Genomic DNA, 25222 nt, shown 5'->3' with positions numbered 1-25222 from the left:
AGATGAACTAACGGCACTAGGAATGGATGCTGATGCAAGATTAGAATCAACAGAAACCTCTAATGGACTATCCAAAGCAACAGGAATCGGCATTGGTAATATGACCTTATCAAACAAGTCATCTGGAGGAGTGGAGCTATTCTTAAGAGGAAACACATGCTCATGAAACACAACATTTCGAGAAATAGAAATCACATTTGTATCCAAATCAAGAACACGATATCCTTTATAACCCGATGCATAACCAATGAAAACACTTGCATTTGCTCTCTTTGACAGTTTATGACGATCCTTGTTTAACGTAGAGACAAAACACAAACAACCAAAGGCACGCAAGAAATTATACGCAGGTTGTTTCTTTAACAAGAGTTCATAAGGTGAGACATTTTTAAGCAAAGGAGATGGCATGCGGTTAATAAGAAAAACAGCAGTTTTAATGCATTCACTCCAATAAACCAGAGGAAGATGAGATTGAAATAAAAGGGCTCTAGCAACATTCAAAATGTGCTGATGCTTCCTCTCTACAACTGAGTTTTGTTGAGGAGTATAGGCACAAGAAAACTGATGAGTAATACCAAATTCGCGAATTAAGGTTCCAAAATGTAGTTCAGGAGCATTGTCACTACGAATGATTTTAACTGTTGTTTGATATTGAGTTTGAACAAGTTTCAAAAATGAAGGCATAATCTCAGAAACATCACTTTTATTTCTCATCATGTAAACCCATGTTATTCGAGTACAATCGTCTACAATGGTAAGGAAATACCTAAAACCATCAACAGATTCAACTGAAAAAGGACCCCATGTGTCTACATGAATCAAATCGAAAGGACAACTAGACAAATGATTATTGGAAACAAAGGGTAATCTTTTCTGCTTAGCTAATGGACAAACTGAACATGGGGAAGACGCAACAGGACTAGGCTTAGAACAAGAAAGAATACCCGACAAGAGTTTTAATCTGTCCATTGAAGGATGTCCTAAACGCATATGCCAAAGATCTTCATCAACACGTACAGAGCCACAGAAAGAAACAGGAGCAGTATGATCACCAAAGTCCAAAACATATAAGTTGTGAAGCAGAGAACCTTCACCAATCTTCAAGGCCCGAGTATGGTCCTGTATGTAACAATATTCAGGAAAGAAGTGAGCTGAACATTTATCCTTACGTAAAAGACTGCTAACACTAACAAGATTAAAACGAAATGAAGGAACATAAAGAACATCATGAAGAACCAAAGAATCAGACAAACACACTATTCCTGAATGAGTTATGCATTCCCTAGTGCCATTAGGTAATGATACAGTCATTCCTGAAACCGGAGAAGTTTCAGTAAAAAGAGACAGATCACAACACACATGAGTCGTGGCTCCACTGTCCACTATCCAAGCATCAGAAGGAATATAATGTGAAAGAGAAGCAAGAGTTTGATGTTGAAAAGTGAGGATATTATGTTCAAAACGAAGGCTTGAAGAAGGAAAGGGAAATATACCACACGAAGATTCAGCAGGCATTATTCCTTTTTCTGTAATGGAAGGAGTCAAAGAAACAGAGTTGACCGTAGAATCGAGTTGTCGCGCCTGAGTCTGTAACTGCTACAACAAGTGACTAACTTGCTCCTGAGTAAAAGGAGATAAATCCAGAGTACCAGAAGACTTGTTTTGGACATGAGCCACTGTATTGCCAGATGTAGAAGACTGAGAAGAAGGAGGACGGTTGTGATTCTGTGAAAGAGAGACCTGTCCACGCGACTGGTGATGTCCTTCTTGAGAAGATGAACGTTGATGAGACACATTAGTGTTATAAAGCTTGTGACCAGGAGGATATCCATGGATCTTATAGCACTTCTGAACAATATGGCCAGGTATCCCACAATGTGTGCAAATAGGACGCTGTTTAGGACGGTAAGCAACAGCCGCTGCATAGTGAGAGTCAGACATCGCATCAGCAGGAGTAGCAGAAGTCTGAAAAACAACACTATCAGTCTTGAGAGAAGGACGAATCAGTTTCTGCCGTTCATCCTGAGCCACCATGTTGAAGACTTCCTCAATCGAAGGAATAGGTTTGAGCATCAAGATGTGGCGACGTGTAGCCTCAAAGAATTCATTCAACCCCATTAAGAACTTCGTCACACGGCTTCTCTGCTGTAATAACTCCCAAGAAACAGCTGCATTACATTCACATTTACCACAAGTGCACACAGGAAGATCAACATAGTTCTGAAACTCTTCCCAAAGAGTCACCAACTCCGTATAATAGGTGCTCACATCAAGAGAACCTTGTTGAAGATTACTCAACTTTTGTTCAATCTCAAAGATTCTTGGAGCATCATCCTGTTTAAATCTTGTCATCAAATTCTTCCAAATCAATTCCGCTGTTGACATAAAGAGTAAACTCTGCCCTATCTTCTTCGAAACCGACTTCATCAACCAAGTAGAAACCATATCATTGCAACGAGACCAAGATCCAGAATCTCTATGATCCGCAGGAGGTTTAGGAATCGTACCATCAATGAATCCAAGTTTGTTACGAACATTCAACGCCATACGAATAGATCGACGCCAAGCGTGGAACTCAGATCCAGAAGAAAGGCGATCCGAAACCAAAACCAAGCCAGCATGATCCGAGTTGTGAAGATAGTATGGATTGTTGTAATGGTCCACCGGGAGTGGCTGCGGAGTCGACGGAGGAAGATTCGAGCTCATGACGGAGGTTAGATGAAGAACGATGAAAGAATCGGAGCGAAGATGATGAAGGAAACGAGAAACAGTATCTCGCGAATGAGAAAACACCAAGATACGATGGAATCAGCAAGAATTTGACGAATCAGAGTGCTCATGAGATCTGAATCGGAGAGATTCAAGCTGAGAAACTCACAAAATCAAGCTTGCTGTTAATGGCGGAAAAGTTTGTTACGCTCTGATACCATATTAAGAGTAAGCCAAACTTAAAGTTGTATCTTGATTAATTAATGAAAGTCATGTACAAGGGGGTATTTATACTACCCGTATATAGAATGAGTATAGTAGCACCCTATACTCGTATACAGTATGTATATACACTAATAAGGACTTGCTGCTTCAAGCAACATGGGGTTCCATTTCATCACCACTTTGTCACCGCACCTTCCATCCGATGAAACTCCGGGGAACTCCGTCTGAGTTGCTTCAACAGACGACGGGTTTGGTGATCCAGACAATGTCATCTTCTTTTGAGCTACCGACTTGAGCCTATACCTCTCTGCTCTTGACCCAATCACCTATCCCGTAACCGACGCTGCTATGGTAAACAACATCGCCATCTTAGGCATCAACACTGACTTCCTCAGTATTCCTATTAAAGGAACCGCTGCGTGAAGATGGTTGGTTGTAATTTGACTAAACTACAGCAAATCATTGTACACATCAATTTCTCTGTGTTTCTGCAAACGCATGATAAAAGATGGTTGGTTGTAATTTGACTAAACTACAACTAAAAGTAATTCGACGTTGAAGAATTTGGGAAGTCTATATTAGATTATTTTGTTATAGAGTAAAAATGGTGAAACGTTAGTGAGTTGTGTCAATGTATAGATAGATGTCGACATTTGTTTACAAAAAAAAAAGATGTTGATGTTAAGGTGCTTCTAATATTAACATAGATTAATGATAGAAAAACATTAATGTGATTAATTTCTATTAGATGGTCTATTTTAAATATCACACATGAAAAAGGAAGTTATGATTTCTATTTTAATATATAGTATAGAACCCATACATATTAATAGACCATATATCAAATGTCCAATATCATGTTTGCACGTGTGTCATTTCTTTTAACATCAACTAGACTTTGATCCGCGCTTTCAAAGCGCAGAGTTATTTTCGAAACATTCCAAATTTATTTGATATAAATTTGTATTTTAATTGTATCTACACTTAGATATTACAAATGAAAAATTATATTCAATGTTTTGAAATCCGACCCGACCCGCAGTTAAATTGCCAAATTCGGTGGTTCATATGTAATCCATTTTAGTTTTCAAAAAAAAAAACTGTTATTTAAAAATTCTATAAAACCCGTAACAACTGTTAAAACATGAGATCTGGTTATCGGTTGAACTGATAGATGATCCAATATGTAATCCGGTTTGATTTATTATTATATTTTGAGTATTGTAATATATATTCATGAACGTTCAGATGAATAGTGAATATAGTATGAAATTGATATTCCAATTTTAATACAATTTTAGTCTAACTAAAATTCCATCTTGTTAATGGATTAATATTTGAGTGGATGCATACTAAAAATAAAATAGATTTGAGCATCAATAATATGTATACGTCTATTACAAATTAATGATTTACGTTTGCAAAAAAAATATAATTGTTTATTTAGTAGTTTACTTTTGTTATTCACATATTATTAGATACTTTTTGATGTTTTGTCTATGGCTTATTTTAAATTTAAAAGTTAATTTCATTATTCGCATTAGAAATGTAAATATTTATTATTTTAAGTTTGATATATATTTTTATTATATTTAGTTCTTAATTTTTATAATTTATATATATAATTATATTTTTAAGCAATTAAAATATTGACTCTTACTTTCTAGCTTCGATTTATGTTAATTTTAATGTTTTATGATATATTTGTGTTAATATATTTGTTCAATTGGTTTATATTTGATATATATATTACATGTCTATTTGAGTAACCCGTAAAAAATATATTCATTAAACTATCAATAGTAACATGTTTCATCATATAATTACTATTAATATTTATGTTATAATATATATTTATATATATTTTAATACTCTAACTATAAGAATTATATTTTATGTATTTGGTGAGGGTTTTGAACAATTTGTTTTTTTTTTGCATTTGGATTAATATATAGTTGTATATATATGAATGAATATATATATATATATAATTATTTATTACATTAATAACTAAAATATAATTGATTAGTTATTTTAATTTCGAATTAATATAAATTAAATTCATTAGTTTAAAAAATAATAGATTAGTTAGTTAGTTCCTTAATTTTAGGTATGATGTATATTTAACAATAAATTAGATATGAATATAAATAATAGGAAATATAATTAAATATAATGGTCCAACCTAGACTATTTGTAAGTAGATAAAAATTGCTTCTGTTTTAATAGTATTGATTAGATATGAATATAAATAATAGGAAATATAATTAAATATAATGGTCCAACCTAGACTATTTGTAAGTAGATAAAAATTGATTCTGTTTTAATAGTATTGATATATAGCTCACATGTCTTTTTCTGTTGTTTTCAGTTTTGCATAAATAAAAATAACCTGAATAAGATAATTAGATATAATTCATTTATTTACAAGTTATCAACATAAACAAAACAGTATATATTCTTGTTGATCATATATATACAAATTTAACAAAACTACAGATACAGATTTTATTTATTTAAAATTTTACTAAGTAAATATATAAATCAAGTTTTATTGAACTTTTAAATAATAATTTGATTAAGGTTTATCTACGCACATTTTCTCACATCCTCTTTTGTCTTCTTGGCAGACTGGTATTCCTTTAAAGCAGCACCAACTTCCACTTTTTATTTGTTCGCAGGGTGATACTTTACTTGTAAAAAGACCTTTGAGGCTAAAACCTATATAAAAGACAGTAGGAACAAATCAATTGAAACACTATAGAAAATATGATTGTGTTTATAACGATAATGATGATAAAAGGTTGAATGAAACCTAAACTATAGATAACCTACATTCATGGACACTAACGAAAGAAACTAGGACAATGCAAAATATAGCAAATTTCATTGACGACATTGTAATCTTCTTTCTCATCAACTTTTTTTGTTCTTTTAAGAAATTGCTGTACGCGAACATTTACATATATATAGAAATAGTAGTAGATTTGTTGCAGGGAAATCTGAATAATATTATTCTATTTTTGTTCCATTTTTTTTGTCAAGATTCTATCTTTGTTCTAAAATATTGACGTCTAATTTATTTTGAAACATTTTTGATGTTTCTGATTTGATATAACACCACCTAAAAATAACAATCAACGCCAGCCATATATCTTATTGAAAGGTCTGTAGCTAAAATTGAATAGCGATAGTTAGGGAAAGTTTTTGTTCGTTAGTAATTGCATTATCGTTGAAATTTGTCGCTAATTTTATAGCTATTTTACTAGGTAGTAACCCGCGCCTTACGCGGGATGAAGCATATGTATCATTATTTTAAGTTATATACTATGATTTTGTAAGACATAAATATATATTTGAAGAGAAAGTGAAAAACACCGGAATTTCTGGCTTTTAGTGGAACAATAACATTTGAAAAGTAATACTATAACTACCTTAAATAAATAAAATATAGTTATTTTTATTATATAAAAAATTTAAGAGAAAATAAATTGAATGTGATTCCACCCTTTAAAACACATAATTTGTTTTAATATAAAAACCAAAATAACATAATTAATTGATAAGATAAGAGATTATAGTCTAAATTTTTTTTGAAGTTTAATCAAAATGCACGGAATTGAATCCTGAAAGTAAAAAAAAAATATCATATATGTTAACATATAGTAACTATATCAAATTTAAAATAATTCTATACTCACATTGATTAAAAAATAATTCTTTATTTGAGGAATCTGAGGATCAAATAAAATGCATGTACAATAATATTATATTCGATTTTAAAAAGGAAAAAATATATTTGCTCTCTTCTGTTTATTGTACTTGTATATAGTATGTGCTATAACAATTTGTATAGGATATTTTATAAAAGGGATATATTCATATTTACAAAGCTATAGACTATATCCATGGAAAATAAACTTTACATAAATAATGATTCCTTTTAAGGTATTTTATATTGCCCAAATATATTAGATAACTTCAACCAATCGACCCGATCAGACAAAATATGACAATAGGGATTATATTAAAAACGACCAACATATGCTTAGAGTACGTAAAGAGGTTAAAAAATAAAACACTTCAGACTTCCAAAATTGTTAAACAAAACCCAAAAACCAAGCATAATACGAAGATTAAAACAATTAAAATACTTATAACAATAAAAGAGAAAAGCCTATCTTCATCGTAGACAGGTTTCCAATAATTCTTCAGCCACTATTTTCAGTCTTCACTTTCTTAATCGAATCCGAATGTCGATATTTGTTAACAGTTCCCTCGTAGATAGCTGCCTCTAAACTTTCGATATGGGATCTTTCACGTTTAGCAGCTGTCTTCAGATTAGACTTAGAGCCATGCACAGAACTACCAGCTATCAGAACAGAACCCTGAAACACACGAATTGTTATGTAGATAATAAAAGGTCTACAACTTAAAACAAAATTTCTAATAGTCAATAAATATATTACCTCTGAGTCTTCAGAACAATTGGAAAATTTGGGTAGAACGTATTTGAACGTCCCTAATAATATCAAATTAAAAATCAAGATCATAATATAAAATCACTCTATTAAGTCCTTGGGTAGTTATTCATAAGAAATATACCTTAGGATAAGAGGACACGTCAAGAAAGATTCGTATCTCTTTATGTAAATAGTATTTTCAAGAACACTCCTTACGTACGTTTCGTGATGTTCCTAGTGGGCAAGCGAGATGGTGAAGAAGGCGTCGTTTTAAGCAATCCAAGACGGTCGGTCCCAAATCGCCTGAGGTCTGACGTTCGAAATATACCGGAGGAATCGCCAGGAAGTCTCCTGTAGTAACCGGAAGTTGATGAGAATGATGATCGCTGAGAAAAACTGACGAAAAGCTTCCTTCTCTTTTATACATGACCATGGCTTTGTACAAAAATAGAATCAAACCTTCCATTTCTTCTCTTTTTTTCTTTTCGATGGGGATTCAGATCGTCGATGCGCCTGCTTTACAAAATCTCTTTCTTTATAATCTTAGTAAAGAACGTCGATCACCCTCATATCGTCTTCTTCTCTGCTTTCGATACCCATCGATGCGCCTAGTATCAAGGACATGGAACATCGACTGCTCAAGGACTCAGTAGTCGGTCTGACAAAAATAAAAAAACGTCGACTGCTTAAGGACATGGAAAAGGAGTTTGCAAAAAAAAAATCATCAAAAAAGGAAACATTTAATGGTTTCACATTAAATGATTTTGTGCGAATCGATGTGAGCGCGACACGTAAGCAAAAAAGAGAATGGAGCCTTCTAATGCATCCTTGAAAAAATAACTAAGAGATAATTAAGGAAAGCCTTAAAAAATGATTCTCCTTTAATATATAGGGGATAAGTTAACACCGAACAGCCACTTTATTTTCATTGAAACATATTTTCCGTGACTATCACATAAAAAAGTAGTTTAAACACCAAGCTGATGCAGTATATATATATTTATCTAGAACATATATTCAAAAAACTGAAAAGTTGGTATAAATCTTAACATTTACACCAAAAAAAAAACATATATTCAAAGCAATAAACAAATTGGTTTATTGCTTTGTAGCCGTACCTTCCATCCGATGAAAATCTGGGGAACTGCATATGAGTTGCTTCAACAGACGACACGTTTGGTCCAGCCAATGTCATCTTCTTCTGAGCTACCGACTTGACAACATACCTCTCTGCTCTTGACCCAGTCACCTGTCCAAGAACAGACGCTGCTATGGCAAACACCATCGCCATCTTAGGCATCAACACTGACTTCCTCAGTATTCTAGTCCTATGTATGTAACCGCTGCATGATGAGCAATAAACCAAGATGTTGAACCATTGGTCTAGAATATATGGTTATATTTAATATTCGTAGTGGTCATGTATTCATCTTTGTAACAGAGGCGACTGTAAGACCATCTTCAATCTATCTCAAACTATCATTTATCTATTATAAAGATGTATATTGGATTGAAATTTATCTTTTATTTTATTTTATTTTAACTTTGAAACCAATATATGGATTATAAGTGATACAAAAAGGTACATCAGCCACTCACTGAAATGTTTTCAGTTTGGGACCGGGATCGGCTTGTTGAATTCATTTTATTTCTGCTTCTTTGATATTTTTTTCTGGTCATTTGGTTTATTTTCTTGTTAATTCTTTTTTAAATTTGACAAAAAAAATTTGATGGTTTTTTTGTTTGTTTGATAAAACAAAAAAAAATTATTTATTTAAATCTTTTAGAAAAAATAATTGACAGATCTACTGTGGATAGTGGTGATGGTAAAATCCGGAAAAATTGTTAATGGTTCTTTAAAAGAGTTTTTTGGTTACTTTGAAAGAAAAATGCTGTTAGAACTCACAATAATGCACTTGAATATATTTATTAAAAAAATAGAACTGTAATATGTAAAACTATATACACAAAATTATGTGTCTTTGTTCGTATATGTGGGTTGCTTATGTAAATCAACTATTTCTTTGTTTTAGTTATGTTATGTATCAAAAGATACAGTGTGGAAATAATAGACTTTAGTCATACATATCAGTATCTTATTAATATACAGCATAATAGTAATAAATAACCTTTATTTTTAAAAGACATTCATAAATATCTTGTAGTAGTAATGAACATTTTGTTATATTTTTGGCATCAATTATGTATAATAGTTTAGGTCTGAATGCATCAATTTAATTAGTTTTAAATTTAACATTAATTAGTTTTAAACAGATTTAGATATGTTTTATAGTTATTTTAATTGACAAAAACAATAAAAGGTAACAGTTAGGATTATGTAGTTTTTAGTGGTATGAGAATGTAATTAAAAGGTTATTTTAAGTATCACGTTATGTGGTGTTTAAGAAATTCTTTTTTTTTTTGCAAAATAATCGAAGTTTTCATTATTCTAAATAAAAGGTAACAGTTAGGTTTGTTTGTGTATCTTGAGCACCATTTATATTGGTACAGGGGTATTTATACTTCTCTTTTAGTAGGATAAATATATATGATGTCATTATATAAAAATATTATTAAATATACTAAAATACTATATTTTATCGTATAGATGTTTTATTATATTGAATTTACACATTTACAATTTATCAAAACAAAGAAAATGTTTAACTGTGTAGATAATATATACAAATTTAACAAAAATACACATATAAAAATTATGATATATCTAAAACGTTATTTATATCCAAAATCCAATGTTACTTATGAGATAAATGTAACTACAATTTTAATTTTGAAGCAAAAGTTATAAAGCTACAACTCCTTCCCGTTAACCCCTCTATCTATACTATATCTTTTTATTAATTCTAAGATTGTATTTAAATTAAAATATTTTAAATATTTTTAATATAAATATATATTTATTATAAAATTAAGTGAATTCATGATTTAAAAAAAAGTACAAGATGGATTGAACCAACGTTTTAAATATATATCTAAATTTATTAATAAAAATTATGAGTTATTAAAATAAAATCAACTCAAAACAAGCATAATAAATTTTAGCTCACCTGAATATATAAATTACTTAAAATACGTGTTTGAATAACTTTATAAATTTTAGCTCACCTAAGAAAAACAAACATAATAAAATGTACATATAATTTTTTTTATAACTAAATACAAACCAAAATATATAAATTATAATTTTTGTTGCATAAAAATATTTAAACTAAAAGTTAATTCTACGGTTTAAAACGTTTGATCAAAATCTAGTATCCAACTTATATCTTTTTATTTTATTTAATAAACCGAGTTTTTTACATTAAGATACAGTTTCAACCGTTTAAAAATGAATTTATTCTAGTTTTTTTCAAACATATAGAAACTTTTACAAATACAATCTCCAAAACAAGAAGAAAAACAATTATATATATTCGAGATCTTCTTGAAGAAATCAAAATCTTTAGCAGACAACATTAGTTGCTCCGGTAGAAACAGGACTTGCTGCTTCAAGCAACATGGGGTTCCATTTCATCACCACTTTGTCACCGCACCTTCCATCCGATGCAACTCCGGGGAACTCCATCTGAGTTGCTTCAACAGACGACGGGTTTGGTGATCCAGACAATGTCATCTTCTTTTGAGCTACCGACTTGAGCCTATACCTCTCTGCTCTTGACCCAATCACCTGCCCCATAACCGACGCTGCAATGGTAAACACCATCGCCATCTTAGGCATCAACACTGACTTCCTCAGTATTCCTATGAACGGAACCGCTGCGTGAAGAGCTATAAACCAAGACGCAGAGAACTTTTCAGTGTGCTCTCTCCAGACCCCGAGAGGCACGTTTAGCGCCATGCCGAGCATCCCTATCACAAGTACTTTGGATGATAAAGGCTGTGGGCGGAGGTTCTTGGCGAAAGCTGTTTTGGATATGGCTGCTCGAGCTGCTACTATTGCTTTAGGGCACTTGTAATGCATCCCTGGAGGTGGTTGCAGGATCTTTGCCACGAGCGGCGCCACACCACTTACAGCTCGGTAGGATTTAGCAATAGGGCAGTTTCCAGTTTGAAGCCAGTCGTCACTCATAGCTTCGTGGCTTCCTCCCTGAAAGAGCAACAAGTAAGCAATGGCTCTAAGTGAAAATAAACGTGTTGAGCAAGAAGCTTTACCTTGGAAGAATCCTTGTTGTTTTTGGACGAGTCAGACTTTCTCTTTTGGTTTTTAAACATGTCAGAAAAAGCATCAAACCCAAAAGGCCCTCCAGGTCCAAAAGATGAGAGACTAATCGTGGCGGCCTTAGCAGCAAGAGGGTTGAACACAGGCTCTGGCTTCTTCTCAGCTTCAGCTCTAGCGCTGTTGGAGAGCGGGACAACTCCATCTTGCCCGTGGAAAAGCCTAAACGCCGTATCAAAATTGGGTCCATCCTCGAATATAGGTCCTTGACCTGCTCGTGCCTGCAAGGGAATTAAATAAGTCAATGATGAGAAACAATCCACACTGCAAGGGACTTTTAAGTTAACTTACAGGGATGGGGAAAGGCAAGGAGGAGGAGAAGGAGAGGTTAGTGGGCTCATTGATGTTCCTCAAGAAAGGGCATCGGAGAATGTCAAACTGAGAAGCCACGTCACTAGAGTCTCCCGAACAATTAGCCATTCTTGTCGTGTTGGAAAAAGGAGAAGAATCTGAACAACAACAACAACAAGTAAATGAATAATAAGAAACGAGTCCTTACAAGCACAAAAACAATTATACAAACAATCCAAAGAACGCTAAGTAAAGAAAAAAGGCAGTCTGGATACGAAAAGTATCTAACTTTATATTGAGAAAGGTTAAATGCTTCCAAGCTTTAAGCTTTGATACAAGACCTCTATACCAAAATTTAATTTTTTAGATTACAGAGCCGAAAAGTCGTTAAATTGAAGAACAATTGAAACGTCTGAACATTTGAGACCAAATGTTCTACTAAGAGAGAGTCGGCAATATGAACAAACTCCAAAACGAAAGCAATCGTGCCGTATTCAATTTTCAAACAAATAAGAATCAGTAGAGCTATGAGCACTAGCTCCGCCGACGAATTGAAAATTGAGTGAGCATATAAATATAGCTACAGACGAGTTTCCCTAAATCAGATCTAGCACAAATTGGGGGAAATGGGTAGAGAGAGAGAGAGAGGGGAACTTACGGATAAGAGACGGAAGACGCCGACGAGGATCAAATCGGAACAAGTGATTCGATAGAGAGGCGTGTGGGAGGAACGATGCGAAGAGAAAAGCTTAAAGGAAAGAGAAAGATAACAAACAGGTGGGATGATGATGAGTGGTTAGGTGGTTCGGTTCTAAACGTGGAGTTGATAATATTATTATTAATTAATGGTTTTTGTTTGATTTTTCTTTCTTTTTTAATAAGAGCAAAACAAAACTGCTGAAACTTTCTTTACCTGCTTTGTGCTGCCCACGCGCTCCCTCTCTCTCTCTCGATCAAGCCAGCCATCTATTTTGACTTTTTTTGCAATAATAATTCAATTTTGCATTCCTTTTGTTTGAATCTATAAATTTTCAGTACTCCAAACCATTATTTTGTCAAAGTCTTTTGCTACTTTTTCTTTGTTTTTTTCTACTCAATTTAAGGGATGTCGATTAACTCTCTCGTTCCGTCGTGTTTCCTCCTTTGACCCAGTGATTCCGTTTTCATATGGTTCAGACTTTTTTTTTCTATGGCATCAAAATCTTGTTGTATTAAGAGTTTTTAAGACTAATCTAAGAGGCTAGCTACATGAGCATGAGCAAGCCATACAAGGTGTTTCGACACAATATGGTTCGGACATTTAAGATTGGTAACATTGAATTTGGTTTTAATGTTGTGTATAGGATGGAGAGAGTATGGTGCTCAAGGTTTCATTTCATTCAACTCTTGAAAAAGCCCAATCACAGCAAAGTCAATGTCATGAGACGAAAGAAACCAACTCATAACACTTTTTTTTATAATAAGGCATAACTTCCTCTCTCATACATACCCTGTTAATTTTGTTTGCTCAAAGTTTACAAATATATATCTATTGGACCTTTGAGCCCAATGGGTTTTTTCTTTATTTGGGGAGAAGCGTAACGACTGGGTTTCACCCACATACATGCATAGTATTTTTAGTCCAGTTGGTAAGAAGTTATTTGCAAATTCAGATATGTACAAGTTGTGTTGGTGCCTACTCAAAAAAGCTGACCAATAACTTGAGTTCCTTGGTTTCCCCTAGTCCTGCGGTGAAGGTTCATTATTAGGCTTTGAAGACTGCATGATCTTTGCATTTATAAAAAAGTAAATGTCTAAGCAATGTCATACAAAACAAAAACAAAGTTGCTCCTTCCTCCGGGCTCCTCCTACAAATTCTGGAATATTATTGAGATGAAGGTATGATGTGAAGTGAATGGAAATGTAACCAGTCGAACTTTTAAGCTCCACCATAACAATTGTGTTTTTGTGTACTGTGTTATATCACCAAAGACATGAAGAAAAATCTTAAGGCGAAAAAAGTATCTACTAAAGGGTATAGCACTTTAAATGGACGATGAATTAAGAGTAACATATATACTACTATTATATATACAAAAATAGTCAGTCTTCTTCATCGAATTATTTTTGTATGTGAAAAAGGTATCTAGTATGTCTTGAAAAAGTATCTAGTTTGTCTTGAAGTTACTATTTCACCACTTAAATTAACATATGGGGCTTAATGATAGCTTTGTGATCTCCTTTTGTTTCTTGTTCCCTTGACCATCTTATTTTTGGTTAATAGGTATTTGTATATGCGTTCACTTATTAGCGCATCCTTGACCTTGTGTTTGTGATGCTTTGTGAATAAATCTTTGAACCTAATATATTCAGTCAGATGATCATAAAAGTTTGGACTTGGTTGTTATTTTAGTGATTAAATTGTATCTATTTAGGCATATTATTGGTTTCAGTTAATATTTAACAAAATGATCACAACAGATAATATATAACCTTTCTTCCGTGTTTAGCAAAGTATTCCACTCACTAAAGCTCTATTATTCGAGCTATATTTGATTGGTGATTCAGAGGACAACGAAATAAAGCTCTTTGTTAGAAGTAAAGCATACTCTAGCATCCCTAATAGTTTCGCATATGTCCCTGATTTGATCATTTACACTTTGCAACAGCATTCTTAAGATTGAATAATATTTTGTAAGTGCCTTATTTAAATCTGGTATGTCGGCATATGTATTCTGATTCTGATGTACTGCTTATGTATGGAGCATGAAGCAGATGCTCTTCTCCTACAGGCTACAGTGTTGACATCTTATAAAATGAGTTAAATATATTTGAATTCGAAAGTGGAGAAAGTGAGGACGAGGAGGAATGGTTGGCAACGAGTTTTTTAACCGTCTAATTAGGAATCTGCAAGGTTGGATGGAACCACTTCCTTTGACCGTAGAAGAACCACAGAGACTCCATAAAGTAAAAAGTTCCACAGCTAATTATTTACATATTTTAATGCAACAAATTGTTTGATCAGTCAATTAATCTTTGATTAAGAGAGTGAGACTAAAAACGAAAGATGGAAACTATAATCAAGATGCAAATAGGTTTTCATTTGTCAATCCTTTTCATACACTTTTTTGTTTCAACCAGACGTCTTCTGTTTCTCCTTTGATAGGTTATTTAATCTGTTTTTTTTTTAATTTTCTCAAAGTCAATAAATACATTAAGTGATGAATTGATATACAGTGATGAATTGATATACTACGTATGAGCTTGTAAACCGAACACTACACTTTACCACAAAACGAAAGTGATTTATTCCACTAATGATCTTCTTATTGAAATGTTATGTTACATGATATTGATTATAGCAATTGTTACGAATAAGAACTTTCAACATAATTTTCAGCATATTTAGCAATGGTGACATGATCCATGTAAGATAACATTTTCTTATTGAAATATTATGTTACATGATATTTTGATTATAGCAATTGTTACGGATAAGAACTTTCACATGGAACATGCTAATTTTCAGCATATTTAGCAATGGTGACATGGTCCATGTGACCTCCATCGGTACGTATGACATACTATATCACTCTCAGTGCCAGTCTTGAAAATATGAAGGCTGAAAGCAAATAAAAATTATTAAGTGTCATTAATTTTAAAATTTTCACATATATCTTTTAAGAAGGGGAGACATTGAACTCCTTTCCTAGCTTCCGCAGTTCAGCTCCAACAACCACTTGGCTACTTGAGACTTATAAGATTTTTTGGCCGATTAAATTCTGATATACGGCCGGAAGCCCAAGCTTCTATTGATTCTCCTAGGGACAGCACTGATCACTCCACATGATATTCAAGTTACTCTGTCTTGAAATGGCAAAAGGAGAATGAAAGTAAAATTGTGACTAATTCATTCTCATCTACTTATCAATATCTAATCTGACGAGGACGAAGCTTATTAACTGATTTTATTTAACTTCACATCATACCTTCATCCCATTTCCATTAACTTCACATCATATATTCCAAACGCAAATCAATCTCCTAAAATATTTCTAGTTCCCAATTTACCATACACAAATGATTTTTTTGATAAAAAAAATTTAAACATTAAAATGGTGGTTTTATTTAAACACAACCGCATCATATCTTTAATATAAACGTAAATAAGAACAAAAATTCAAAAAATCAAAAACCTTTTTTTATAGTCACATAAGTACTAATAAGTACATAACAACAAATTTAAATTAAAACATTGATATATCATACCATTCCAGTAATATTAGCTTAAGCTGCTTAACTAGTTGTTGAATGTAATTATTTGATAATATTTTATGGTAGAAAAACAAGATTATCTAGACTTTTTTTTCACTGAATTATACATTAGATTTCATATCTAGACATTAATTGAAGATTTATGTTGGATACGATAATATTTATTAAGATAATTAGATTAACATGAAAAGTAAGTGGACATCAAGAAGCATGATGGTGAATCTTACCTATACGGTTTACACACGCAGACACGCTACAGTCGCATCTAAGATAAAACGCACTATTCTTTATTTAAAACATTTAGTGTTTGCCTTCGTTTCTAGTCTAGTCGTTTTATATACATTATATCACAGGAACACATAATATTATTATCTGTTGTTATGAAGCTAATAAAATAGAATTAGTTACGGACCTAATTTTGGCTGCCAAATCATGAAGTTCAAGAGTGCTCTAAGGGCAACATTATTGGTTCTACTTAATTTTGTCCTTAGAATAAAATAGTATTATTTTTTAGTTAGGGACAAATGCATAAGGACTTTTTTAATTTTGTTGATTATTGGTAGGACAAAAAAAGTCCTTAGCATATTTTATATTATTTATTTTAATGTGTGATTAGATATAAAAGATACATTTTAAATAAAACATAAAAGAGAAGTTTAACATTAAATTAAAAAAAAATTACAACAAACATTTTATTAAATTCAAAAACTTAAAAATTACATGTTATTTGGAAGATGCCTAAATTTAGTCCAAATATTTTCAATCAAATCATTTTTTAAATTATGATGGGCTTGTCTATTGCGAACGTTTGTTCGACGATCCATTGTATTACCGAGTGGCGAAGGCATATTGACGGAAAATCTTTCCTCTTCACTTTCTTCATATCCAGGAACCACATATTGTGTCCTTTCTGCCCGTTCATCCTCGACAATCATATTATGGAGGATGATACATGCTCTCATAATATTTCCTATTTTGTGTTTATCCCATAAATTAGATGGATTTCTGACGACTGCAAATCTAGCTTGCAGGACTCCAAAGGCACGTTCCACATCTTTCCTAACAGCTTCTTGGGTTTTAGCAAATAATGAATGTTTCTCACTTTGTGGTAGACGGATAGATTGAATAAAAGTCGCCCAGTCAGGATAAATCCCATCAGTGAGATAATAGGCCAAATGGTATGGATGACCATTAACATAGAAGTTGACTTGTGGTGCTATTCCGTTAATAACGTCATCAAAAACAGGTGATCGATCAAGAATATTAAGATCGTTCATAGTACCTGGTGCTCCAAAAAACGCGTGCCATATCCAAAGGTCGTAGTCAGCAACCGCCTCCAGCACAATTGTCGGTTTTCCGGTTCCTCGTGAATACATTCCTTTCCAAGCGGCAGGGCAATTCTTCCACTCCCAATGCATACAGTCGATGCTTCCAACCATTTCCGGAAATCCACGTTGTTCCCCAATATAAAGTAGTCTTTGCAGATCCTCCGGAGTAGGAGATCTAAGGTATTCATCACCAAACAAGTGGATGATCGCGTTGGTAAAATGGTGCAAACATTTTCTAGCTGTGGTTTCACCTAGTCGGACATATTCGTCAACGGTGTCAGCCCCACCACCATACGCCAACTGACGAATAGCTGCTGTACATTTTTGGAGCGCGGTTAGGCTAGACCGACCGGTTGCATCTTCTGAAGGTTTAAAATAATCCACTTCTTGCTCGAGACGATGCACAATACGCAAGAACAATGTCTTGTTCATTCGAAACCGTCTCCGAAAAATATTGTGCGGGAATGTGGGAGTCTCGCTAAAATAATCATTCCAAAGCTGGTCCTGGCCTTCTTCCCGGTTTCTCTCAATAAAGATACGTGTTTTTCGCTCTCTCGGTTTGGGAAGAATATTTGGGATTTCTAAGAAATCTTCAAAAATATTTTCAAATGGATCATCATCATCGTCATTTTGGTTATAATGATAATGTGAAGAAGAAGCCATTTTGAATCAAAAAAGAAGGCAATGTTTTTAATATAAGAAGGAAGCAGAGGAGTTGTAATTTTCTTTTTAGTATAAGAAGGAAGTAGAGAAGTTATAATTTTAACGAGAATATCCGTCACATTTATAGGTTCATGAAGTTACAATCTTGTGATTGTCCATTGTTTGTCTTGTGAACATTTCAACTACTTTTTAGTTACACAACGTGTTTGCCTCATGACATTTTCAACTACTTTTTAGGTTCACTTCTTCTGAATTTAAAACGTGCATAGGAGTTTCCATAACCATAACATCACCAACCCGAAGTCATTACAAAGAAGTCATTACTAAAAGTTCATTACAAAGAAGTTTTAGTTAGGAGTTTCCATAACCATAACATCACCAACCCGAAGTCATTACAAAGAAGTTCCCCATAACCATAACACATTAGACAAATACGATGATGAGACCTATGAAAATAAAGACCATAACCATAACCGGAACGAAGTAATCTAAGCTACACTTTGATTTATTCTTGGCCAACTCACACACCATGTTCTCTAATCTAACGAGCTTCTGCTCAGTAGCCTGGTCATTGAATAATGTCATAGAATCTACCTTCTCGGCTAACTGAAGTGTGTGTCTATCCCTAGCTCGCATCTCCTCCATTACAGCCTCGTCCCACCATTTCCACACATGACACTCTCCATCGTTTGCATTTCTACATGTGTAGTATCTGCGTCCTGGTTCGATGCTAGACGTTGCTATCTTCGGTTCACTCCCACAGTAGCATATCTGTGGAAATCCGAATTCAACCTCCGGCTGCGGAGGGTACACAAACGCATGGGCTTGGTCACGCTGAATGAGAGCTTCCTGTTGGTGAATGAGAGCTTCGTGTAACTGAGCTTGGTCTTGCTGAATGAGAGATTCCACTTCATTGTACTCACTGTCCGTCTCAGCCCCACCAAACGTCTCATCCTGTGAAGGTTGTGAATAGCTGTAATCAAGACCCATTTGTAATCTGAAAAATACAAAAAATTACAAAATAAAAGTTAGAGATGGACATTCATAGTAGCGAAACATACGGGCAAATAAACATCATACAAGCAAGTAAAGAACAAGTTTGCAAGTAAACATAATAGATTCATTGATAAAGGTTTCAGTACAAAGCAACCGGGAGGGCTAAAGCTTTAAAAACATAAACACCGTTCACATTAAAAACATAAAAACAAACTGACAGAAGACACACAAAGGTTGTAGGAGATATTTCTCTAAATATATTTGGCGAGGAGCTTGATTTTGGCTGCTTCTTCAGCCTCAGTGAGTGGTCCGGTTTTTGCTAGGAGAGTGTCTAAGATGGCTAGCTTCTGGAGTTTTTCTTTCCTATCCAAATCCACCTTCCTCAGTTCAAGGACCGTCGTATAGTAATCAACAGACTTCCCATTTGCATTACGTTTAGCTTTTGCAGCCTTTACACCTTCAGGACGTATCTCTTCTTCACCAACACTTGTGGTTGTAGTTTGGGAATCTGATTCAACGGTTTTCCTCTTAGAACTATCAGGAGCTTTAGTGCTGTTGAGGTTGAGCCATTTCTGCTCAAACCTCAACACACACCACGCATGCTCCAGTGTGAATTTGGACCCCTGGTCCGCGAAGAATATTTCATGGGCCACCTTCAGTACATCGTTCTCATGCTGACCACTAGATATCTGTCTCTCAGCAGCCGCAAATGCACCACAAAACTTGGAAGTGTCATTGCTTATTTTGTGCCACCTCTGCTTGTAGTGGACATGCTCGCTGCTTTCAACACTATCTCCACCAGAAAGAGCTGCGAAGAAATAATCTCCAACTCGCTTCCAGAAAGTGCCTGATTTTTGGTTATTCCCTACAATTGAGTCCTTAGAAGTATTTAACCAGGCACTGATCAGCATCTCGTCCTCGGCTGGGGTCCATTTGTGTCTCCTCCCACGCTCTACGGGTGGATGTGCGGGTGGAGTTGGAGCCTCACCCTGTTGAGAACTGAATTGAGGGATCTGTGAAGATCCAGAAGGAAAACTCTCAAAAGGAGAGTTTCCATCATTAACACTATCGTGTTGACTGTAAAGAAGGCCCGTATAACCAGCAGACTGGCTATACGGATTCCTTGGATCCATAGAAAAAAGAAGATAGAAGTGAAAAGAGAATAGAAAAAGGAATGAGACAGAGTTATACCAGAGAAAAGAGAATAGAAAAAGGAATGAGACAGAGTTATACCAGAGAAAAGAGAAAGAAGAAGATGGACATAGAATCGATATTGTGAAAGGAGGATTAAATAGTAGAAAATGGTAATTAAAACTACCATAATGAGCTTACACAAGTACATCTCAGTAACTTCACATTACACAACCATAATTACCTAAGTACAATTGCATTAACTACCAAAGAAACTAGCCTTGCAAAGAAACTACACGCTTTGGTCACAATGAAAACGGTCTCAACACTACCAAGAAAGTGTGGCCTTGCAAACAAACTATATGCTTTAACTAGTATACAATCTAAAAGTTTTGGTCGCAAACCAAACAGAGAAAGAAAACGCAACCATAATTATCTAAGTATACTACCATAATGAGCTAACTACACAAGTACATCTCAGTAACTTCACATTACACAACCATAATTACCTAAGTACAATTGCAATAACTACCAAAGAAACTAGCCTTGCAAAGAAACTACACGCTTTGGTCACAATGAAAACGGTCTCAACACTACCAAGAAAGTGTGGCCTTGCAAACAAACTATATGCTTTAACTAGTATACAATCTAAAAGCTTTGGTCGCAAACAAAACAGAGAAAGAAAACACAATCTAAAAGCTTTGGTCGCAAACTACATTACATTCGACCTGAAGAGAAAGAAGTTTACCTTAAACTGTGGAGGAAATGGTTGTTTCTCTTTGATCTCCTTGCTAATACAATCCTGGTGATCGAACCTCACCTCACCTAATAACCTCGCAAACATGTAAACAGACATCTCAGTTTCATGAGATAAACAACAATTAATCAAACATCTCAGTTTCATCGATAACAGAACACATACCCTTTCACACATAAATGATACGAATTCCCTAAATCTATTGCAAAGCAAGCAAATCACGGTCTGAATACATGCAAACCTCATCTAAAGTAGATCGCAAACATAGACCAAATACATGCAAATCATAAGGAAGAAGAACACATACCCTTTCACCTTCGAATCGCAGAGAGATGCCTCGGGAGGAGATCCGTAGAGAGGAGACGATTTGGGAGGAGATTCGTCGAGAGGAGACGACGAGGGAGGAGATCCGTCGACGGAAACTACTTGGGAGGAGATTCGTCGACGGGATAACGGTCACGAAGGAGATGCGCCGTTGTCGGCAAAATCGCCCTTTCGATCGCCGGCAGAGAGAACAAGAGAGAGACGAGAAATGTCGAACAAGAGAGAAACGAGAACAAGAGAGAAAACCGTTCAACCATTCCCTTGCCGACACGTAGCACCTAAGGACAAAAAAAAAATATGTTAGCTAAGGACGAAACGGACGCGTCCCTGCGTTTTTTCTGCAATTTTGATTTAAATAAAATCTTTTAATCCCTAAGGACTTAAGCTAACGACCCCGATAATGTTGCCCTAAGACAACATAAAATATGTCACACGTGGCAGACACCCAAACGTTCATTTTTTACTGGTACGAGGAACAAAAGGAGCGAGTATGGGTTGTGTACCTCAGTGGAACTTCGATATGTATAAAATGGGGAACTTTAAGTTATTGCAATCACTTTTCTTTGTCCTGGTTTGTATTAAAAATATTCTTCTCTTAATGCATCGTCGTGCTCGATCTTGTTCGGTATGGCTAAAATTTTCCTCCCTTGCTCTTGTAGTTGCATGTGGCCAGTTAATTGGAGTGTTTATGGTATATAACTATATATATTCTACCATGCAAACTTTGGAATAGTATAAAGGAAAATTTTAAAATATGAATCCAGAAATCATAAGTTTTAAATATATATATATTTATATATATGTATGTGTAGGTAAACAAAAATATAAACTACATATATTTGGCTAGTACTGGTAGAATACTGGAAACTTACATGACTGTATAAAACTCGTGACCAAACGTATTATTATGGAATATATAGCCATAATCGATATTTATTTGAATGTTTGGCTAGAAAACTAACAGCTTGGCAATGGTTTAATTTATTGGTCATGCCAAAAGAATAAATCACCAATAAGTTTAGCTCAGTTATTTTTATTTCATTTGGTTTAAAGGAAAAAGAAAGCTCACTTAAATGGCTAAGATAATAATAATATAAACCAAGGTTTGGCATAAAAGTTTGACACAAATATAATACACGCCAAGAGTGCAACCACACAAAATTATCGAATATTTTCCATTTTAAATTTTTTTAGAAATACCTGAGACCGTCAATATGCGATGTTCTTCTCTCTACTAGCCCACGAAAACGACAACGTCCCCAACCTATAAACACTACACCCTTACACATTGAACCCTCTATATATAGTGTGCATCATTGGCCTCGTAGTTAAACTCATATCGATCGAAGAAAACTCAACTAGAGCTAACAAGAGTTTGAAGACCTCCTCTTGTTACCTTGTTCATTTTCTTCGATAATCTTATTCAGAAGTAGAAAGATAATCGAAAGCTCATTTACAAAACAATCAAAATGGCTCTAAACGTATTGGCCTTTACATTTGGAATCATGGGTAAGTATCTAAGCTTTCATCAACAATATCAAATTTATACAAAATAAATTATATACGATACTCTTCATGTTAAGATACGTACATCTTCATTTTAACTCGTGGTATCTTTAATTATGTATCTTTTGTAGGCAACATCATATCATTTATCGTTTTCTTGGCGCCAGTGTAAGCATCATCGATCTCAAACACTTACTTCCTTTTTTTTTTTTTTACTTTATCGAACTTCTTACAAAAATATTTTGGATGTTATTTTTCATGTACGCGAAGGCCAACGTTTGTTAGGATCTGCAAGAAAAAATCTATAGAAGGCTTTCAATCACTTCCCTATGTGTCAGCGCTCTTTAGCGCGATGCTATGGATCTACTACGCACTGCAGAAAGATGGATCAGGCTTCCTTCTGATTACCATAAATGCCGTTGGATGCTTCATCGAAACCATTTACATCATCCTCTTCATAACCTATGCTAACAAGAAAGCTAGAGTACGTGTAAACTGTATCATTTCTCTTGGTAATATCAAAAATGCACTTATATAAAAATTGGTTAGCTGATGATATAATCAACCCTGTAGATTTCAACTTTGAAGGTTCTTGGACTCTTGAATTTCTTGGGTTTTGCCGCTATTATTCTTGTCTGTGAGCTCTTGACCAAAAAGTCGAACCGTGAGAAAGTCCTTGGAGGGATTTGCGTCGGATTTTCTGTTTGCGTCTTCGCAGCACCTTTGAGCATCATGGTACTTATATACTTTCTACAAGAACGTATAATATTGTCTTTCTTCTTACGGTATTAGCATCTCTTTATCTACTATATCGTTTAACACGTGAAAGGTAAAAAAATGATGCAGAGAGTGGTGATACGAACAAAGAGTGTGGAGTTTATGCCCTTCTCTCTATCATTGTTTCTTACACTCAGCGCCATTACGTGGCTCTTCTACGGTCTTGCTATCAAAGACTTCTACGTTGCAGTGAGTCTTTTTCTTACAGTATATAACTTATATAAGCATATAATAAAGGACACCGCAGCATAGTATCATTATTATTATGGGTGGTTCATGTTTAAGGGGAAAGAGTTTCCACAACCTTTTGTCTCTTTTCCCTTAATTATTCCTTCTATATAAAGACCGGCGAATATATCATTTGAGCCGTACGCTTCTTTTGCTTTATGCTTTTACAATCATATATTATATGATTGCGTCAGAGAAACCAAGAGTACAATTACATAGTATTTTTTTTTCTGTATTTGACGGAAATTAATGGGATTTGTACTGTTTTCAACAAATGATTTAATGGGAGACAGATGACTTATGTGATTATTATTTTTTTTTTATCGAAGCTACCAAATATATTGGGTGCATTTCTCGGAGCAGTTCAAATGATTCTCTACATCATATTCAAGTACTACAAGGCTCCAAAAGTTGATGACACAGAGAAACCCAAAACGGTGCAAGATCACTCCATTGACATGGTCAAGCTCACATCAACGACCCCAGTTTCCGGTGATATGACGGTTCATCCTCAAACTCATGCGGGTGATCTAGAGGGTCAGATGGAAAAGAAAGTGACAAACCAAATCCAAACCTAAGTTAGTTTTTATATTAATGATTTTATTAATGTTGTACTGTTGAGTTGTGTTTCACTATAGATTGTACTTTAATTTGCTGTCTTTTATTTTTCCTTTACCATGTTATTTCGAAACATCTCGCAATTGTATTATCCTTTCAAAAGTATTTTATAAAGTAGTTCTGATGTTCTCTACTCACAAATACTTGGACACTTTACGCTAACGAAAATTAATTTCAAAAAGTACGCGCGTGATTCTCCTTTATACAACCTCAGCCAAGTTGTATGAAATTACGCGCGTAAAAAACTACCCTAACCTTTGGGCTTCATTATATGTTGTATTTCGTTGTAAGACGGTATCGCTACGGCCCAATTACTTTTTAATAGCCCAAACTATGCCTGGGAAGAATCTCAACCGTCTCCAAAACACAAACTATACCGATCCGACCTTCCACGGTTAATGGCCTGTCACGCTTGCTCACTCGGATCCGTATCCTTCATTTCGTGTGATGGGCAATACGTTACTTTCTGGAGACTCAAATTCTTGTTTACTGATCATGCAATCAACATATGACATTTCATTGTATTTCTTTCATCGTGCTTTGACTTCACTTACACGATATCGTGAATTAGTTTCCACTATGTCACCGATTTTTCTACTATTCCAGCTCAAGCATATTTATCTCTAGAGTTTTAAACGAATATAAGCCAAAAAAAAAAAATAAACGTATTTTACCGATGTAGCCAAATCAATTTCTTTAAGCCTTTCTCATGTAC

General features: G+C 34.3%; 4 protein-coding genes and 1 pseudogene across 5 annotated transcripts; 1 reads left to right on the top strand and 4 right to left on the bottom strand.

Annotated features, from left to right (window-relative positions):
• Nucleotides 1-5837: 5837 nt before the first annotated feature.
• LOC117133068 lies at nt 5838-10417 on the bottom strand (annotated as a pseudogene).
• A 250-nt stretch (nt 10418-10667) lies between these two features.
• On the bottom strand, nt 10668-12801 carry LOC103861522. Its single transcript, XM_009139242.2, has 4 exons — nt 12584-12801; nt 11926-12083; nt 11571-11855; nt 10668-11505 (listed from the first exon to the last, which is right to left on the bottom strand). Exons 2-4 carry the CDS (start codon nt 12052-12054, stop codon nt 10861-10863), a joined length of 1059 nt encoding a protein of 352 aa, XP_009137490.1. The 5' UTR covers nt 12055-12083; nt 12584-12801; the 3' UTR covers nt 10668-10860.
• Nucleotides 12802-14145: 1344 nt separating this feature from the next.
• On the bottom strand, nt 14146-21778 carry LOC117133067. Of its 2 annotated transcripts, XM_033289109.1 has the most exons (3): nt 21362-21778; nt 21046-21122; nt 14146-19167 (listed from the first exon to the last, which is right to left on the bottom strand). In XM_033289109.1, the coding sequence occupies exon 3, from the start codon at nt 18168-18170 to the stop codon at nt 16896-16898; it is 1275 nt and encodes a 424-aa protein (XP_033145000.1). In that variant the 5' UTR covers nt 18171-19167; nt 21046-21122; nt 21362-21778; the 3' UTR covers nt 14146-16895. The 2 variants fall into 2 exon arrangements, 1 of the variants encoding a protein (XP_033145000.1); XR_004456907.1 differs by lacking the exons at nt 21046-21122; nt 21362-21778 and having other exon boundaries at nt 14146-15167; nt 15202-18222.
• Nucleotides 19418-20299, bottom strand: LOC117132639 (glutathione S-transferase T3-like). Its single transcript, XM_033287417.1, has one exon. The coding sequence runs from the start codon at nt 20297-20299 to the stop codon at nt 19418-19420; it is 882 nt and encodes a 293-aa protein (XP_033143308.1).
• Nucleotides 21779-22594: 816 nt separating the features above from the next.
• LOC103861520 (bidirectional sugar transporter SWEET14) lies at nt 22595-24640 on the top strand. Its single transcript, XM_009139240.3, has 6 exons — nt 22595-22887; nt 23016-23052; nt 23155-23368; nt 23458-23619; nt 23731-23850; nt 24219-24640. The coding sequence occupies exons 1-6, from the start codon at nt 22848-22850 to the stop codon at nt 24465-24467; spliced, it is 822 nt and encodes a 273-aa protein (XP_009137488.1). The 5' UTR covers nt 22595-22847; the 3' UTR covers nt 24468-24640.
• Nucleotides 24641-25222: the final 582 nt, after the last annotated feature.

The sequence above is a fragment of the Brassica rapa genome, chromosome A03, assembly GCF_000309985.2.
Source record: "Brassica rapa cultivar Chiifu-401-42 chromosome A03, CAAS_Brap_v3.01, whole genome shotgun sequence".
NCBI lineage: Eukaryota > Viridiplantae > Streptophyta > Magnoliopsida > Brassicales > Brassicaceae > Brassica > Brassica rapa.
The sequence above is the reverse complement of the archived record's forward strand: the minus strand, read 5'-3'. Positions and strand labels throughout refer to the sequence as shown.

Excerpts from the sequence above, each read along its gene's own strand:
- LOC103861522 (XM_009139242.2), bottom strand. The coding sequence starts at position 12,054 with ATGGCTAATTGTTCGGGAGACTCTAGTGACGTGGCTTCTCAGTTTGAC. Across the intron at positions 11,856-11,925 it reads CCTTGCCTTTCCCCATCCCT|GCACGAGCAGGTCAAGGACC; the intron begins GTAAGTTAACTT and ends ATTCCCTTGCAG. Across the intron at positions 11,506-11,570 it reads ACAACAAGGATTCTTCCAAG|GGAGGAAGCCACGAAGCTAT; the intron begins GTAAAGCTTCTT and ends TTGCTCTTTCAG.
- LOC117133067 (XM_033289109.1), bottom strand. The coding sequence starts at position 18,170 with ATGGCTTCTTCTTCACATTATCATTATAACCAAAATGACGATGATGAT.
- LOC117132639 (XM_033287417.1), bottom strand. The coding sequence starts at position 20,299 with ATGGATCCAAGGAATCCGTATAGCCAGTCTGCTGGTTATACGGGCCTT.
- LOC103861520 (XM_009139240.3), top strand. The coding sequence starts at position 22,848 with ATGGCTCTAAACGTATTGGCCTTTACATTTGGAATCATGG. Across the intron at positions 22,888-23,015 it reads CTTTACATTTGGAATCATGG|GCAACATCATATCATTTATC; the intron begins GTAAGTATCTAA and ends TATCTTTTGTAG. Across the intron at positions 23,620-23,730 it reads CAGCACCTTTGAGCATCATG|AGAGTGGTGATACGAACAAA; the intron begins GTACTTATATAC and ends AAAATGATGCAG.